This window comes from Phaethon aethereus (genome assembly GCF_964289735.1).
Source record: "Phaethon aethereus genome assembly, chromosome: 5".
Classification (NCBI taxonomy): domain Eukaryota; kingdom Metazoa; phylum Chordata; class Aves; order Phaethontiformes; family Phaethontidae; genus Phaethon; species Phaethon aethereus.
In genome coordinates, this window is record NC_138579.1 from 9,677,507 (window position 1) to 9,696,358 (window position 18,852).

Below are 18,852 nucleotides of genomic sequence, written 5' to 3' on the forward strand. Positions count from 1 at the left end.
TTTGCTCTGTGAAAAGGTCCTATTTTCAGCAGGTAGGAGCAAGACAAAAGCTGATGAGCTTGTAGATCCCTGCTTTTGGACAGGCTTACCTTGCAGAGCCGTGCTCTCGCGCCTGCAATAGTAGGGTACGTAGCAGATGTGGAATTTCTTTGATTTGTTTGATCGGGTCTTTTCACTCTTTGCCCTTCATTTGCACCTTTATGGGCTTTGCCTCCATACCTCTAGTGCTAAGTGAGGAGCCTGCCGGTGGGTGCAGTGCCAGGGCTCTGTGTCCTGGTGCTGCCGGGCAGCCCGGCGCCGGCCAGCAATGCCTCCTGCCATCCCTCATCATCAGGAACGAATGTTTCTGGGAAGAAGGGGCCTCGCTCTGCATGGTGCTAGCAGGCTGGAAACTTGGCTTCGGCTGGAGAGGACCCCTTAACCTCGCCTTGGCAGAAGGAAATAATAAAGTGACAGACTTCATTTATCTTTATGCCGTACGCATGGCCTCGTGTGCTCTGTACGCCGTCAGACCTAAATCTTGGTGTCGAATTGGTGCTATGAAGGAGGAGGCTGTAATTTCCAAAGTCGCTACAGGTACAATAAAATAAAAAATGTTTTCCCTTAAAAACAAGCGTACACGTCATGCGTTTTGTGACCCTATCTCGTCAGCAAGTGCAATTAATTTTGTTCTGTCTTTACTTTCTTTTTTTCTGGAGTACTGTTGTTGTGACAGCACACGAGGATATTGCCAAAGGTGACCGGGGGGTACCCAAGCCCTTGGCAGCCGCGGGGTGTGTGCTGTGGGGTGGGAGCACGGTGGGGCCGGCTGGAATTGCACAAAGAGGCGCTTTATCCGGAGCAATGAGATTAGCAACAGCTTAAAACTGCCAGGATAACCTCCCAGCCTGCTCTGGAGGATCCTAGCCCAGTATTAATAAAACTCGCAGCGCAGCCTGCCCGCACGGACCCACGGAATCTGCGCGCACCTTGGCGTGCGGCGGGTTCATTTGCACACCCATCGATCCTCCTACACCGCGCTTCATGCCGTGCTGCTGCTACTGCAGCGTTTTCACATCCATTTCTCTTCCCTACCTGATCGCTACAGCACTTTGTCTGCCCGCCGCCGCCGCTTCCCTCCCGGTTGCACACACTTAATGACCGTTCTCTTCACGCCCCTCGGTAAATCAGTTATCTTCCCCTCCAGATGGGTTCTTCTCCCCTCTGATCAGCTAATCAATTATATCCTGGCGCGGTTGTGCAATGCTTTTTTGACGCTGAGCTACCGCCTTCCCTTCGCACTCCTTGCAGCTCCCGCAGTGGCACCGGCACCGCTCTTCAGATTTAGCTGCAAGAGTGTTTCTGACCTGTCGGGTTCCTCTGGCATTCTGCGGGAGCTTTCTGTGGCTCCCGTTGGTTTTAATCCCTCCCTGGAGAGCAACAATCAATCCCACTATTTCTGATGCCCCGGGCTCAGGTCGTTTGATTTGTTGCTTAAGGATTTTTTTTATCGAAAAAGCCTCTCCCGACTATTTTTGGATTTTGTCGTGCTCTAGGCCCAAAGTATTTCTTAAATGCTGGGGGTGCTTAGCATCTGGTGTTGTGCTGAATAGGTGGAAAGGTTCTTTGTTTAAACTCTTTCGGTTCTTTGACTTCCACGAAACGGTGCGACGGAGGGTGTATTTGCTGCATGGGACCAGAGCACCGAGTGCTTCCTATTATATCTGCTCCAGAGGATTTCCTGGGAAGTGTTCAGCCTCCATTTCTGTCTGCAAGGAAATCCTCTTATCTGGGCAGAGCAATAAATAGTGCTGCCTCCTGTAATAGAAACAGAAAAACACATTCTTCACATGGCTGTTTTTAAAAATGTGGGGTTTAAAATGCATCAGCTGGAATGATTCTTCTGTAATAAATCCCCATAATAGCGTGCAATGTATACATTTAACTAGCTGCACAGAGGTAGGGAGAGGGGGAGACAGTGTGTTAAAAGAGGGTTTAGCGTGCATTTAGTAATGGCAAGAACAGTAAATAATCCTGCAGGTTTACAAACCTAATCCCTAGTGTCAGATTGTAGTCCTCGCGTCTACTAGAGTCAGTTGGAAAGATGTTAAAAGGCTGTAAAGAAAGGGCTTTGGGGGGTTTTCTTTTTAAATATTGGGGGAGCTGGCTGGGTGACTGATGGTTTTAAGTGGCATGAATGGAGTTGATTCAGTACCTCGATGGAAAGCTCTAGAAGGGCCCGTTGTCCTCCGCTCGCCATGGCGACGTTAGGTGAGGATGGCGTAGGCCGCTTCTCGCTGCCTCGCTCTGTGCTCTTCCCGGTGGTGCTTTCATTTGTGAGCTGGATTTGGGGGGGTTGTTGATTTTAATGCCCAACTTATTTTCTGCCTGTGCCCTGCAGTAAAGTGCTTGTTTTTCTTAAAACAAGAAATGGGCGATGTCTAAGAGCCGTGCCACGTGACACTACTGCTTTTAAATAAGCTTTTAAGGGGTTGGACCAGATGTTGGCCACATCTGTGTTTTTATTTCATCGAACATTTCATTTCGACCCTTTTATTAAAAGAGAAAATGATAATTTAGAAATTGTTTTGAAAAGTTTAGCAGCTGGGAAGATCTTTCTGGTGTATAAAAAAGCAAGGGTTTTATTTTCCATGCCCTGGAGTGAGCCATATAACATCGAGCAGACGGATATTTACGGCTGGTAGGATCTACTCCTGTTGGAAACAATTGCCGTGGAAACTTTCAGATCAAAACGGATGTATTCTGTTTTGAATTGGCATTCCGTAACAAAACACTTCTTTTCTCGGTGAAAGCATTAAACTGGGGATTTGAAGGCACCGTCTCTTCTGAAAAGCCCCTTGCATTTAATGAATGCCTATCGCCTTGGCAGGAAAAAGGACGACTTGCAGGCAGAGGGATATCCTGCAATTACTCCCTCTACTGCCATTATGGGGTCTAAGAAATGCTTATTACATATAACTTGCTTCTGGATTCTTCTCTGCAATTTACCAGTTGGAGAATGAGTTTTCCGTCCCTGTTGCTAATTGATCCAATGAGAAAAACTGGCACCTAATTCAGTTACAAGTTATATTTAAAATGACATGTGAAATTGTTCATGGTGCCTGAAATTACATCATTTTCAGTCTGGCCTATTAGGGCTGTATGAGGGAACAGACACCTACTGTACTGTGACACATTAAATTTTAAACTCTGATCCAAAAATATAGCAGGGTATAGGAGGAGCGAGATGTTTAATGCTGAATAAAAGCAGTGGCAGCTTGATTTTGGTGGGATATTTTTATTGTTCTTAAGATGCTGTGGCAGTTTTTACAACAAATAATTTTGGGATGCAATTTTATGTCACGTTGAGCAGTGACTTGAGTAGTTCTGTCACCACTTACGAATTTTGATTTTCTAGGCTGCAATTTTCAGAACTTACTAGTGACTTTTGAGGTTGTCTCCCTTTTTCTTTGTCCCCAATTCCAAGCCTGTGTAGATAGTTCACGTTTTAGTTTATCTGGTGCAATGAATATGGAAAAAAACCCCCAACACTTTATTTCTTTATTCTTTCAGATAAATCAAATTGAAAGTTGTGTTTTCCCCCAAAACCCTGAGGAAACAAAAGGTAGATACCACAAAGAAGGGGGAGGCCATCCCCTCTTCTGTCATACAACTTGGTGGTTAAAGCACTTACCCAGAATATGGAACACCCATTTCGACTCCCATTTCTGCACAAACTCCTTGCGACCGAGGAGACAAGTTGTTCTGGCCTGGGCACACTCTTGCACTCTGCTGTCGAGCTGTTTTATTTTGTGTAATAAACATTTCTGGTGAACAGTCTCCTGGGAAGGTGTCTCAGACCCTAGACTGCAGTATTTACTCCTTTCCTTGGTGCATATTTAAGCATTTTTCTCGCTGGAAATTTCTATCTCGGTTCCAGCAGGAGAGACGGGTAGTGCTGTTTTGCAGTATACCCTGGACTCCGTGGGCGATGCGGCGTATAGCGATTCCTCTCTGCGCTTTGCGTCATTGCGGTTTGCTAAAAAAATTCCAGTGAGTTCTATATATTAAAGAGGCAGCAAACCACCGGGATGTATTTTGTCACCTTGCTTTTCCTCTCCAGCCTCGCGCCAGGGCGTGCTTTGCGTGTCCTTGGGTCGCATCCCTGCCTGCCCGGTAGCATGAGGAGCTGGTGGCCCTGGTGCCAAAAGGTCTCCTCTTGCTGCGCTATATAGAGGTCGGACCAGAAGAAAAGCATATGTACTGAACAATTATATAGCAGTTATAAAATCTTTTACGCTTTTAAAGTATTTTTGGGGAAAAAGGTTTTAAAGTAAAGCTGGTGCCTGGGACTAAAGTACAGTTAATTTCTAAATATAACAGCAATGAGAAGTGTTCCTTAAGGCCTTTTCAGTGATATTAGCATCAGATTATCTGAAGTGGTAAAGTTGATACTACGTTTATGAGACAGTCTCAGAAGAAAATCAAAATGCAGTGTTATGTGGTTCCTTGTGAGAGGACAATTTCTTTGGGGTGAAACCTGTTTCGCGTATGACTTGGTGTGGAAAGAGTTAAAACTTTCTGTTGGTTGTTTAAGCAGGATTTTGAAAAGACATTTGTAAGCTCTTGGTGTCTGATACCAGTAACTGTTGAGTTGAGAAGCCAGATCCTTCGCACCACCTCAGGAAGCGCAGCCTTTTTTCCTAACTAGTTGGTTTTGGTTGGATTCCTGACCCCGTGATTTCACATACTTCAAGCAACTGGTTTAAACACCTGAGTTTTGCCAAGCCAAGCATCGTTCGTATCTTCTGGGAATGCTCATAGTTCCTACCTTTGCATGTCTTCACCATTTGGTGCTCCTCAAGCCTCGAGGCTCCGCGTTGCCGTAACCTGCTGTTGGATCAAAGAGCTGCAGCTACTTCCCCCTCCGCCGGTCCAGCACCGTGCTGCTCGGGAGCTCTGCTCCACAAAAAAGCACCTGACGGGTGAATCAAACCATGTCTTGGTCTTGGTCTTGGTTTGTGGGGAGGCACATCCCCAGGACCGGGGAGCAGGAACCATGAAGATGCCAAGCTATTCTACACCATTTCAGTTTTAATTTGTTGTTGCAGATTGTTGAACTTAATTTGTTCACTTTTTCTGCAAGTAAACTGGTTAGGTCATCTCTTGTCTAGTGTTGATTAGATGTAATGGAGATGGCCAAGAAGATTGCTTCATTCCCCAGCATGTCTTTCTTGAATAATTTATTTTCTCCTCTACCTGGACTACGTTAATACTGTATTACTAACGTACATTAATGTGATGTGGAAAATCAGGTTTTGCTAGTGTACATTGTGCCAGTGCCAAATTAGGCCTCAGTTCTGTGCTGTCATGCTTTTTGAATGGGTAGAATATAAAAAAAAGTGTTTTCAGAAGAAGTCTTAATAAATACAAAGCTAGAAAAATTACAGTGAAATTACAATTACAGAAACTCATTAGAGTTTAACATCTATCTAGACCCTTCCATAGCTATTAAAAGTTATTTTAAAATTTGGAAATGTTTTAATAATTCCCATTTTACAGAGGGAAAAACTAATACACATCTTTTTCCAAAACTGGTATGAGGTAAGTGGTTCAAATGATGATAGATCAGAATCAAGGAGAAAGCCATGGTATGACTGTCAGCATGATGTGTTATTCACCGGTCCATGCTGCTTCCCGAACATAGAAAATATTTTCTGTCATAATTTACAGACAAATCATCGCCCTATATGCTGTGACAGAGAAATTCGTATTATGATGAAAGAAAAACGGTCATCTTCCTACAATGGTTTCCTCAGCTTCCTGCTGAACATTTGTGGCTGTAAATTAAAATGGAAAAAAAAAAAAGGTAGCTGGAAGTGTCCGGCAAATTTTTAGTACTGAAGAGGTTTGTACCAATTCCTGAGTTTTAAATTAATTCAGTGTGGTGAATTCATGCATGTGTATACCCCCATATTGAAAATATTCAGCAACACATTAAACCTCCTGAATGAATGCAGAAGGATGCAAATCTCTGAAGGGCGGTCATTTAGTGTTACGTTACCGTAGAACTTGAATTGCGATTGATTTTGAACAAACAGCTGCTTAATTCAAATGTGTTCTTTCCTGTAGGTGAGAATACAGGAGATGGTGAATTAGACCTGAGTGGGATCGATGACAGTGAAATAGATCGGGTAAGGTGCCCTCTTATCCTGGATGTCTCTGCATCTGGATGTCCGAGAAAGACAAAATGGGTCTTACCTGGTTTATCCTCTCCCTTCATTGCCTCTTCGCTCTGATCTATAGAGAGGTTCGAGTGATTTCAGTGATCTGAGATCAAAATGAATGTGAATTTGGTGTTCCTTGCCACAGTTAAACATATATGTATATGAGACTGCTGCTGCTTGCTCTTAGCGTGCTGGAATAATTATGTTTTAGAATGTCTTTTATTCTAAAGAAGGACTTTTAAAAATTTGGTGGAGCTCTAAATTCATAATTGAATTAAGATATATTCAACATAGGAGGCTGCCATGGAAACCAAACTGTAAAGCTGGCATGTACAGCTCCTGTATTCTTTCAGAGATTTCTGTAACATTTTCTGGCTTTATTATTATTTGTGTGGCAGCAAAAGATACCCTTTACCATATAGCCTGAATATGACAGCCAGCCAGCCATGGAAAAGGGCTTGTTGAAGGGCACACAGCAGGTCAACGCTTGAACACACGACAGAGTCCGGCTCTCCTGGCTCTGAGCCTGGTGCCCTCTCCAGCCGCCACGCTGGTTTGAAGTGTAATTTGAACAGATAACGACAATGCTAAAAACTCCTTTTGGGGCACGAAATCATTGGCAGCGGTGAGGTTGTGTAGGGGTTACTGATCTGCAGAACGTTGTTGGCAATGGATGAAGGAGCAGGAAAATGCTCAGCTTGACTTCAGCCGGGAAGTGGGTTTTGCTAGGCTACGCTTTAGGAAGTGTCTTGTGAATTGAGCGGACGTGGTATGGAGGGAGCGGGGAGGCTGAAGGTTTTCAATATAGCTGGTCCATAATTTAAACAATCGCAGGGGAAGAACAAGCACATTTTCTCCTCCTCCTAGGCTTTGTGATGAGGTCATAACTTTGCTTTTATGACCTCATGTTCATTTCCACGGTAATAGACTGTAATATTGTAAGCCCAAGATTATGAACTCTAAAAGCGTAAGAAAGATGAATAACTGAGCTAGGAGGAAACGAGTTTTACTATTATGGCAGATGAAAGAGTGAAAATATTGGTCTGATAAACCAGGACTTGCACAGCTGTTTGCTTGCCTTTTTTGCCCTCGAAGGAAGGACTTCTCCCTGCATTAGTTTCATTTGACTGGAGTTGTTTTTCTCGTAAAATCCTATATGTGCGTTTTACTTCAGAGAAAATCTCAAATGCTCAAACCCATAAGATGGAGAAATCTCAAATTGTTTTTCTTGCACTTAAACATCATTTTACAAGTCTTGGGTCCACTGCTTAAAAATGAAGTGTCTTGTTCATGAAGGATGGCCCAATTTGTCTTCTCCGTTCTGCAGAAGAGCTTCACTCCAGAACAGCATTGGCAGTAGAGAACTTCTGTTTCATGGACAGTTGTGCTAAATACTGGGGTTTTTTTTACATTTAAGTAATTGAAGAGGAGATCTGTCTACCAACATGCCAGCCTGCCTGCTACCTACCTGTCTATTTATTTGTGTAATTCATCTGAATAGTTCTAGATGTGTTTTACAGCTCCACAGCTACTAGTGATGTTACTGAGACCAAGTGGAGTTATCTGAAGAAAGCCTACATGTGGTCACTGAACCCAGCTTTCTCAAATCTAGGTTAACAGTTGGACTTGACGGTCTTAAAGGTCTTTTCCAACCTGAACGATTCTATGATTCAATGATTCTATGACTAAAACTCCAGCAATCTAAGCCGGTTTCATTCATCCAGATGTGGCCATTGAACTAATAATTTTAGTAACTATGCCTAAACCTTCGCAGAAAGCTGCCCAGAAGACACATGTTTCTGTTTTGGTAGCACAGGGCAATGGTTCCCATACTGTTTTGAATTACAGACCACCATCAAAACACAGAATTACTTGCAGACGAGCATGTTGTCATGATACCCTCTCATATCATCTGAGAAAGATCATAAACCCAGGATCATTTTAGGCTAATTACAGACCACGTACAATGAGTCCTGGATGGGTTTTGGTCACCACATCACAATTTGGAAACCAAGAACTGTTTTTTGAAAACATGTCGGGTTTTGCCAGCTTTAGAAATTACTAGAAATGCTCTCTGACTGTCGCATCTCAGTCATGATTTCTTTTATTAATGGGTTTTTAAAAACAATGCAAATTGACCTTGCCAGTGGTTTTTCATTTCAGTTTTGCTCTATGGTTTTCAAGTTGATTTCTGAAACTAGATAAACTTGTTTTGTCTTTTAGTATATACTTAACGAAACAGAAGCTCAGATAAAAGCAGAGCTGTGGATGAAAGAAAATGCAGATTATTTGAAGGAACAAAAAGGTAAGTATATAGGACTGACATTCTCCTTTTGGCCGGTGTTGCTGAAATGTGCAGTCTGTGTAATCTTCATGCTGGTTACCCTTTTGTCATCTTTCAGAAAAGGAAGCAAGAATAGCAAAAGAGAAAGAACTTGGGATTTATAAGGAACACAAGGTATTAACTGTGTGCTAATTGTGTCTGTTTGAAAATGTCCTGGAAATTCATTACATTTGCTGATCAACTCCATGTAGGATGTATGGGCATAATGGTCACCACTAAACAAGCAAAAGCTATTGTGTCTTTACCTGTTATTGAATTACAAGGCTATAATTTTTCAGGTGGTGAGTAAAACACTTTCTTGCCCAAACTTTTATTTTAAAGTACTATTACGAGAAAATTCTGTGCATGGCAAAGTCAGAGCTAGCTCTTTGCATTTATGATTGCTGTTCTAATTGCTTGCTTATTTAAATAAAGGTCTTAAGACATGCATTTTTTTTTTTTTTTAACATGTGCATGGGGAATTTGTTTGTACTTGCCATAACTTCAGTAGCTTTCTTTGCTCTTACAATAATGATTTCTTTATGAAGAACTGAACAGATCCTTGTTACAGTCACTTGAAGGAATATTTTGTTCGACCTTTCATAAAGAATGCGACAGTTATGTTTACAAATGGCATGTCCTGTCTCCATGTTTAGCAGCTTATAGCCGCCTAATTGGCCGTATATTCACAATTTATGGCATTAGTATTTTGTGTAACTGAGCAAGTGACAAGTCAAATCTTCCACATGCAACTAAAATCCATGTTAGTTTTTAGTGCATATATCCTCTGTCTTTTTTCCGACTAATGCAAAAGACAGAGTTTCCTACTTCCCCTAGGTATTTCGACAATAAAAACAAAACCAGACAATGAAACACTGTTTTATGCTTCAGAGTTTCTCATTCATCCTGCACTTATGCAGACGTGGCAGTCTACCAGCAATTTTCAAAATTGTATAACTCATTGGCACCACCAAGTAGCCCAAACACCCACTTTTTTGTTCGGACAACACAGGAGTTTTTCTCTGACTCTGTATTGTTTCTGACAGCTTGAGTAGAACTTGATTAATATAGTATTTTCCAATTTCAAGGTAGCACTTGACCCAGGTAGGTAAACAGAGAGGCTATTATCCATTAAAAAATAAATCTGCAGAGTTTGGTGTTAAAACCTTCCTTTGAGAAGGAAAATGCCGAATGAGAAACAGAGGTTCTTTTTTTATTTTTTTTTTTTTCTTTTTTTTTCCCTCCGTACCTACCCGGGCACGGCTAGAAACGCTCTCCGGTGTCATTTCTCTTCGCCTGGCGCTGCGTAGCATCAGCCTCCGCAGCGCCGCGCTGGGCTTGCTGTGTTTGCCTGGGAAGGGCAGTTGCAGCTGACACTGACGCTGCACCCGTGTGTCTGCAGCCTCCTGCTTCCTATCCGCCGGCGTTAATGCCAGTCCACGCTTAGAAAGCTGCTGCCAATGTTCTTGGCCTTTTTCAGCGTGGAGGAGGAGCTGGGTAGATGCTCTCCCACGCCGCATTCAAACTTGGTATAAAATACCATCGCAGTTTTGATACGGAGCTGTCAGTGCTTAGGGGAGTTGTGACCCAGTTTGACTCTAAAGGCAATTTTAGCAGGGGAATTTCATTATTTACATGCTGGGTGATGCTATCAGGGTCCCTGTTCCTGTAACAGGAGTTCGCTCCATTTTTTTCATGCATGAGAAATGGCCCACATTTCTCCTCTGGCAAATAAGTAAAGAATTTGTAATAAACTGTGTGGGCATCTGGCAAAAAGCGAACACTTCTCTCTTGGAGAAGAGAGACCTCTCGGTCCGGTTGAGTGGCAGGAGAGGGAGCGCTGGCTTAGCCCGGCCATGTCGCCTGCATCCCCGCATCAGCAGCACCTGAGCCAGGACTGCTGAACTGCAGCTTGCCCTTCTGCTTCACGGAAACTTTGTTTGTATCTACATCACTAATTTTATATTTTAATTAAGCCAAAGAAATCTGCAAAGAAGCGGGAGCCAATTCAAGCCAGCACAGCAGGAGAGGCAATTGAAAAGATGTTAGAACAGAAGAAAATCTCAAGTAAAATTAATTATAATGTGCTAAGGGACCTGAACAGCAAAGGAAGTAACACACCAAAGAAAGAGGATGACAGCACTGATGACAGCACCAACACCAAGAAGCTGTCGAGAAGAAAATCTATTGCCAGTAGGAATATAGCCAACCCTGTAAACAGTGTGGGAAAAAGGTACTGCAATTGTTCATTTATATCTCTGTCTGTGAGACTGTCTATGTATCTTTCTGAGCCAGACAATGTAGGGACTGAAACATTTGTTTGAGGCTAAAATAATGTCAGGGCTCTGTTTTTATTTATTTTGCCTGCAGTGTCACGGCGGCACCTTATTTATAGTTCACGTATCAGAGGTCTGCTTTGGTGCGAGTTAATCATCCTGAAGCCCAAAAAACTAAAATCAATGGAAATTCATAAAAGTGAATCTTTCAGCCGGGAACACCTTTTCTTTATATGCTCCTGACATTTGCTGTCCTTCTTTTCGACGTTGTCTGTATCAGCCGACACGACACTACATGTTCGAAAGCTTTGGCTTTTTGCTTGATTGGAAGAATATACTTCCCATCTGTTTTGACAGCTAACTGTTTTGATTAGCTCTTACTTTAGTTTTATTCCAAACTTTTGTTGTTAATTGAGGACACAAATATAAAGCTTTACAGTAAATACTCTTGTCGGTTTTCTGGTCTGCATTTGCAAATGTTTTATGATGTGATGAAAGCTACTATTTTAATGAGTAAAATACTTGACTCGGCCGGGCAGATTTGTAGTGTGCTGTAAAGTGTATAAGGAGATTGATGTGTCCTATCTGCAATATTGAACTATTTTATTCGTCTTCGGTTTATGAAATCGTGTCCAATGATCATTTGAATCATGCCTATGTGTAGTAATTTCTTACTTATTTATTTGTTTGTTTATTTACTGCCTAAAAGACGTGGGGTTTTTTGCTTCCAGAAGCGTAGGCCAAATGCGACGAGGAAATTGTCAGTGTATAATTCTGTAATGTAAGATGATGTCTTCGAACTGCAGTTCAGGTTTAGGCATGTGTTGCAACGGGGTAAAGGACCAGGGAGGGTGGGAGGGCAGGCAGCCACAAGATGCGAGAAATCGTCTGTTTGTGCAAGAACGGGAGACGTAGGATACCTGAAAACGCGCAGCTGGGAGGGGTAGTTCGTGCACACCCCTCCGAAGCTAAGCAAAATAAGGATGACTGGACCCAACCCCTTAGTTTTACTTCATTTGACAGTGAGGCCAGAGGCACGGTCTTCAGTTTTGGCTGAGAAGCCAAGTGCCAAAACTAAAGCTTCTCAGCCAAAATCAAACACCGTCTCTGGCCTCACCGTCATCGGGATACAGGTTTTTGCAACGTACCAAACATCTTTTCTTTCCCTGCCGTACCTTCTTTACTCTGTATTTTACCAAGATAGCTTCATCGTTGTTCAACTTCTCACCCTTAATATCAACAGCTTGGTTTGCCAGTTCTTTACTTGCTGTGGATTTTGGTCGCCTCTGTAAGTTGCTGCTTAAGGTCATGTCTGATGACCTAAGCACGTAAGTTTTCCACTAGTGAAGGAAAGTGAAGGTGCATTGAGGATTAACTAACAGCATTTAGCCTATGTTTTATTTGGATTTAGCAAGTATTAATGAGTCATATTTCTGGTATTTCTAGTAAAATATAGCTGAATTCAGTTGTCTGAAATGAAATGCTGCGATGGGAATTAGGGGCTGGTCGGGATCGCGGTTGCATTTCAGAGCTCAGCAGTAACATCTGTGCTCGAGCTGCTTCACCACAGCCAAACCTTGTCACTTCTGAGGTTTGCAGAAATGTTGGGCACTCAGAGCTCCTGTTGAAGTCAGCATGTTAAACTCTTAACAGGTGTTAAACTCTTTGGAAAATCATGCCATAAATATTTAATTTAACAGTGGTGCAACTTGAAAAGATTTCTAAATAAATACAAATCAGTATTTTCCAAAAGCAGCTAATAAAACTTGTTTATTTTTCCTCTTGAGAGCCTAAAGTACGTCCTTAAGATGCATAACAGAGTTTCCTGATGATGATTAGCAGATCTCGGATACAATGAATTTTGCAGCAGAACACTTCAGAGGAGGAGGTTGGGGATACATGCAGATGTGTGAGTTAAGATTTTTGCACTCCCAAAGCAGGCAGTGTTCTTGCTTAAATAGTATCAAGGACTTGGCAATCCATTAGTTGGGATTTTTTTCCTTACAATTAAAGATTTATGACATACTTTTGATTTTTTTGCTAGTAGTCTAAATGCCATGCCTTTTAAATGGCATGCATAAATTTCTATGTTCGGCATTGTTCTTATATGCCATGCATTCATTGCCTTTGTTCAGCATTGTTCCTCTGAGAGGTGAATGGCTAAATACTTTCCCAGTGATACAAAAATCATGGTAATTTATATGCAATTAATAATAATAAAACCCCTGAACATTGCTCATTAGAAAATGAATGAAGCGCATAATGTATCTTTATCCAGGAAGCATTTGCGGAGATCTTGCTAACTGTTTTGGTTTGTAGTGATTTACAGTCCTGCGTGTTTGTATGTCTTAAATATTTAGTAAGCTGCGTTTGACTGCAGTAGCACCTTGCAAAACCGTGATTTGATCCGGTCCTTTAGTTCATCTGACTTATAGTCAGATTTTAAAGAGCTACTAATGTAGTCCTGATCCCAATTAGAAGGTAGGAAAGTACGTTTTTTTATAAAGAAATATCTTTAATGCTTTCCTTTTGCAAGCCAAGATTTTACATACCTCATCAAGTTTGGACAGATGACAGAGACAAATTTGTCATGTGTCTGAGGAATACGCTTTATATACAACATGTAACACCCTGGAAATAGGAAGTTGTTCTTCATGTCCATCTTTCTAATTGTCCCTTGCTGTGAAATACTCTGCGCTATCATTTCCAGGAAGAGGACTTCAGATTATCTCTCAAAAAATGGTTGACCCAGCCAGACACGGTGCAATCTCTGGGTGGTTTTTCTTTTTTTTTTTTACATGACACAAAGTAGCATTTACAGTGTTAATCGGTTAAAATATTGGGAAAGCTTTTGTTTACTGATGTGATAATGATAAGCAAATTTTACAATCTTGTAAAAAGTTGTTGGTTTGCAAGAAATTTATAAAGAGCTGGAATGCAAAGCATGGTCCCCGAGGCATGCTTAAACTGGATATTCTTTCAGTTGATGGCCCTTTTAATATAGCTCTATTGCTATTACAATCACTCTTAATTTAGTGGTGACTTGGATTACAAAGACAATATGTTTTATCTGCCTATTTTTTAATTAAAAAATCCTAATTTTGAAATCTCAGAAATGTTTGGTATTTTCTGGAATTTTGTTAGGAAGGTACTTTCAAAGAATTCTTCCAAGGATCATGCAGAGTTCGCATTTTTAGATGAGTAGATAATATATATGTATATCAATATTTTAAGAAGCAAACTTGATTTTTGAATAGGTTTCTTTACCATGAATGCTGTGCAACATTTTGAGTTTTCGAAAAAGACATGCTTTTCTCAGACAACGTTTCCCAGAATTATACTGGGGTTTTACTAGAAACAGACAGGTTTCTATCTGTCAAGACTGGTAAAGACAATGTAAGTAATTTTAGGAAATTTTATGTTGTATTTCATTACATTTCTTAATGCATTTTTGTTCCAGTGGGTATCACGATTGGTGCTTCATACACAAAAGCCGTTTCATTCTCTGTGTGTGGCACGGTGGATGTTATCATAATAGATGTTGCAGCTTTAATTTCAATTACCAGTTGCATAGTTTATCTTCACTGATGTCTTCTGTGCATATGAAACAGAAGAGTAATATGTTGAACTCCTAGAAAAGAACAATTGGCACTTGGAGCTACTTCAAACCTGAACTCTAGCTAGAGCTGTGCCATGTTCTGGAGCTCTTCAAGGCCAATGAAGAGAGTTTTTAGGACTGGAAGCTTTAGGTTAGAAGCTTAATAATTTATTTTATATTTACTTGAGCTGAATCTTACAACATTGCTTGTGATGTGAAATGTGTTGTACCAAGAAAATGTGGGAACAAGAAAGCTTTCAAGTCAATACTTTTTAAAAATTTTAAGCCTATTTATTGCTATGTGCTTGAAATTGGTAATGATATCAGAAAAGACAGGATATATTATCAGGAGAATAAATGTGTCAGGTTAATCTCCTGAAGAATTTGCCTTGGAAGAAATGAAGCAGGACTGCGAAGCACAGCTGAATCCGTTGTAATGAAACAAAGTTGTTCTGAATGGAAGCATATGAATATGTAACAGAAAACCAAATCATGCCTGCTACGAATATGACAAAAGCCCTTGGTAGAGACCTCAGATTTGGTTAGGTTTGGAAATGCACCTCCATGTTCTCTCCAGGGTCTCACTGGTATTTATGCATCGACCATCCACCATCCATTTTGCTCGTACACGTTGGCACGTGGCTCCACCTGTGCTTCGGGGCCACGGGATCCGGATGTTGCCAGCCATGCCTTTGCAGTACCAGGCACTTCCTCGGAGGCTCACGTTCCCGCCCCGGGATGCACACTTTCAGTTAGCATCGGCTCCGGCTACGCTTTTGGTGGCTTTTCAGTGGGTGCCGCAACGCCAGAAAAATCCCCTTTATTATTAGGGAGAATGTATGTAATACTTTTCTGCAGCCTAGTGTTCGGCGTCTCATTTAACCTGATAAGTTTCTTGGTACGTTCTTGGCTCTAACTGGAATCACATTCCCGCGGAGGGTAAAATATGGGCAGAAACCTAATTTAGGTGCTTTGGAGGAGTCCGACAATCCCACGGGGCAGAGGGAGCGCGAGGAGACGGCGAGGCGGTGGGAGCTCCGACCCTCATTTACAGTTGGATCTTTCTGGTGTCCGGGATGGGAATATTGCTCCATAAGGTAGAATTTTATTTCGATCTCATTGGCTTTGCTGGATTATTTTTGGCGAAGTTGTGGGAGGAGGTGGCCTGGAGTGCTATTTATCACACCCAGCCTGAACATTTTCTCTTCACATGCACTTGTTGATCCTGTGGGCGTCCAGCAGAATCTGTATTTCATTCTCCTGGGGAATAAGGAGGGAAGAAGCCCCCAACAACCTGTTTCCCTCACATCCAGGATCACTGATAACAAAAAGCCCTTTATTTGTAGTTTTACAGTTTAGATGAATGGAATTGTGCTGAGTGCCCTGCAGCATCCTGGCTGGGTGCTCCTAAGTCAGCTACAGGTCTGCATGTCCTGAATTCTACATTGGCCCTGACATATAATTTATTTTTATAAACCCAAAGCGAATGAGTTTCTTTAATGTACAATGTTTTTAGTTTATTTTACACTATGAGACTGGTATTTGTGGAGGGGAGGCGCGTGAGCTCGTTTTCCAGAATACTTGGATCAGTCCACGACGGCTTGATATAATTTAGCTCAGCTTGAATAATGCAAGGGTTTCCTGGGTGTCTGAAAAACCTTTATAGCAGTTAGACCCAGGTGATTATAAAGGTTAAAGCACTTGATTCACTGTGTCAAGAAGAGAGTTGTCGTTTCAGAACCTTTTTTATTAGGAGGACTGACATTGCAGTAATGGTTTAAAAATTTGGGAATGGCTGTTTTCGAAGTTCATTGGCTGCAGCTGGTACAGTGGAGTCTGGTGGGCTTATCGGCATCTGCTGGGAGCCCTGAAGGTTAGCAATTTGTGATGGAACAGAGCTGCTGCAGAGGGAGAAGTCCCCACGTTTGGCAGATACGAAGCTTTTGAGAGAGTCTTTTCCAGGCTAGCTCTGGTGCTATGCATTCGCCGTACAAATTGGCCCTTTGAGATGGGATCTTAAGAGTGTTTCTATATGCTTTAATTTTCTACCATATATTTTTATTTTTTAGAATTGCCTTCAGGTCTTTGTCTAATTTACCTTTGATATCCTGTTTTTCTCTCTCTGCTTTGAAGTCTGTTACACGGCTCGAAATTCATGTGTATTTACTGCAAGTGAGATACTGAATTTTATTTCTTGTGTTGTACTGCTTCAGGCCTTCTTTTTATATGTAACTAATGCACTGGCACCGATTACTCACCTGGAATAAAATTCCTTACAGAAGATGCTGGGAATACTTGTTGAGATGGTCGTTAGGAGTTTCTTTTGTAGCTTAATTATTATTTGGTTGATATTTTTGGTGTTTCCCCTGGAAGCAGTCTTGTGTTGGCTACAGGATTAACTAGATCGTGAATCCTGGGTATGAATGTACACGTGGTGGGAGCCTTCCCATTGAGCATGTGGAGTCAGCTTTTGGGTTGAATATTATGTACGTGGTAAATAAAATCTATAACCACTTTGACGTAACTGTTTTCTTATGTGATCTCCACTTTGAGAATTTCTTTTGAGTGTAATTTTATGTATGTTTGTGCTTTGCTGTGGTATAAAATCATTTAAATCAAAGGTTAATCAAAATGATTAGTCATTTTGAACAGGAAAACGGTGACATTTGATAAGTACCTCCACTTAAAATAAATCCTACCAGTATTTTCCAGTCTTGTAACTCTTAGAGGGACAAGCTTATACAAATTATGTTTAGTATTTTATTTACAAAAAGCAAAGCCAAGAAAAAATGAATTCAAGACTTCCAAGGTTCTGCTTTTCAAGTCATGCATCTCCTTATTGAAGTTAGCCGTATGGGGGAGAGCTTTATGAATGACCTTGAAAGGAGCTGACACATGCACTTACTTGTTCACAGTTGATTTGAGGAGTTGAGCTAGTAAAGCCTGTAGTAATGTTGTAACCTGGCTAATGCTGCAGGTTACTGCTGTTCATGTGAGCCAAGAAGACTTTTGTAATAAGGAGATAAATCAGAGGCAAGAACCGGAAAGAAACGTATCTGACCCAACGTGTTTTAAAATGAGTGTGTGTTTTGAACTTCTGTATGCTAAAATGTGATGATCAGCAGCCTTTCCCTCTTTATTAAGTGAGGACACAGGAAGAAAAAAGCATTGCTTCTCTGCGTCGCACCACGCTCCTGAGCGGACGTGGGGTTAAGCAAATGCCACCGAAAGACTTTGGGAGGCAGGAACCAGCACGCTGTCCAGGGAACGGTGAGGCAGGTTATCCCTTTACACTCAAATTAATTTCTCTTGACACTGAGATGCGACACAAGTATGGGGAAAGAAAAGAAAAAAAAAGAAAAAAACAGTTCCCCAAACGCATCCTTCCAGAAGCTGGCAGGTGTTTGTCAGGTTTTGACATTTATTCTGATTACTCAGGCTATTTTGAAGATCAGTTCTCCCTGATACCAACAGTAGCATTTTTCTTTCACATCTGATGGACTTGATAGTCCTAAAAATACAGCTGCATTAAACTCTGAAACACGCATGGACAGTGTTTCTCATGGCTATGCTCTGGACCGTCGAGAAAGGAGCTCCCTCCCAGCCATCACCCGGCACAGCCCGCAGCCCCAGCCCGCGGGGTCTGGGTGCGTCTGTGCTGCTGCTGCAGGAGCCGCCTCTGCCACTGACTCCCGAGTCACTTCAGCAGTTACTCCAGCAGCTCTGCGCTTCTCCGTTGTGAGGCATCGGTTCATCAGCGTGAGGTCACCGAAAAGCTCATTCCTTCGTCCTTCATCCCTCACTCCTTTCTGCCCTTCTGCAGGAGGCGAGTTACAGAATCGTTTCCCCCTTTCATGCCCGTTCTGCTAGTGAGTTAAGAGAAATAGAGGTTTTCTAGCTTGTTATGTTATTAAAATGGAGTATTCTTCATAAGAATCCCAGTTTTGGATTAATTAGGTTTTGGGTGCTGGAATTAGTTTTTGAGTACAGGAATAACTGAGTACAGGCAAAATTTCAGTATGGCAACTAACCCACCTTTATTTTCACATATTCAAATATGTGAAAATATATCCATATTTCACATATATTTAAATATAATTGGAGTAAAATGCCCCTGGAATGGCTTAATGATAGAGAAATAATATAAAGAAGTCTTCTCTGTGTGGACTGTACCAATTTATGTAGGTTCAGAGATGCTGCAAATCATCTCTACTCGTACATCATTCATTAAGAGCATTCAAATTTTATAGTACGGGCAGTTAATGTTGTCAAAATTTGGTTTAGTTTAAGGATAAGGGAACATGGTCTGCTGGGACTGCAGAGGAGTGTTCCTGAGCTGTCATTTATTTGGACTTACGAGAACCTTTGAGAAATAGATATAAATAGACCCTTTAAGGTTGGGTGAGGACACATCTAGGCTTGTGCGAGTGTTTTGGCAATAACAAGCAT

General features: G+C 41.6%; 1 protein-coding gene across 1 annotated transcript in view; it reads left to right on the plus strand.

The window, feature by feature from the left end:
* The window catches only part of BRF1 (BRF1 general transcription factor IIIB subunit), a gene marked incomplete at its 3' end in the record, with an annotated part of 127,133 nt that overhangs the window by 75,866 nt on the left and 32,415 nt on the right, over positions 1–18,852 (plus strand). The window contains exons 10-13 of the mRNA XM_082000668.1: positions 6,112–6,173; positions 8,430–8,511; positions 8,609–8,664; positions 10,506–10,762. Coding sequence (XP_081856794.1) covers positions 6,112–6,173; positions 8,430–8,511; positions 8,609–8,664; positions 10,506–10,762 — 457 coding nt within the window. The remainder of the gene's footprint in view (positions 1–6,111; positions 6,174–8,429; positions 8,512–8,608; positions 8,665–10,505; positions 10,763–18,852) is intronic.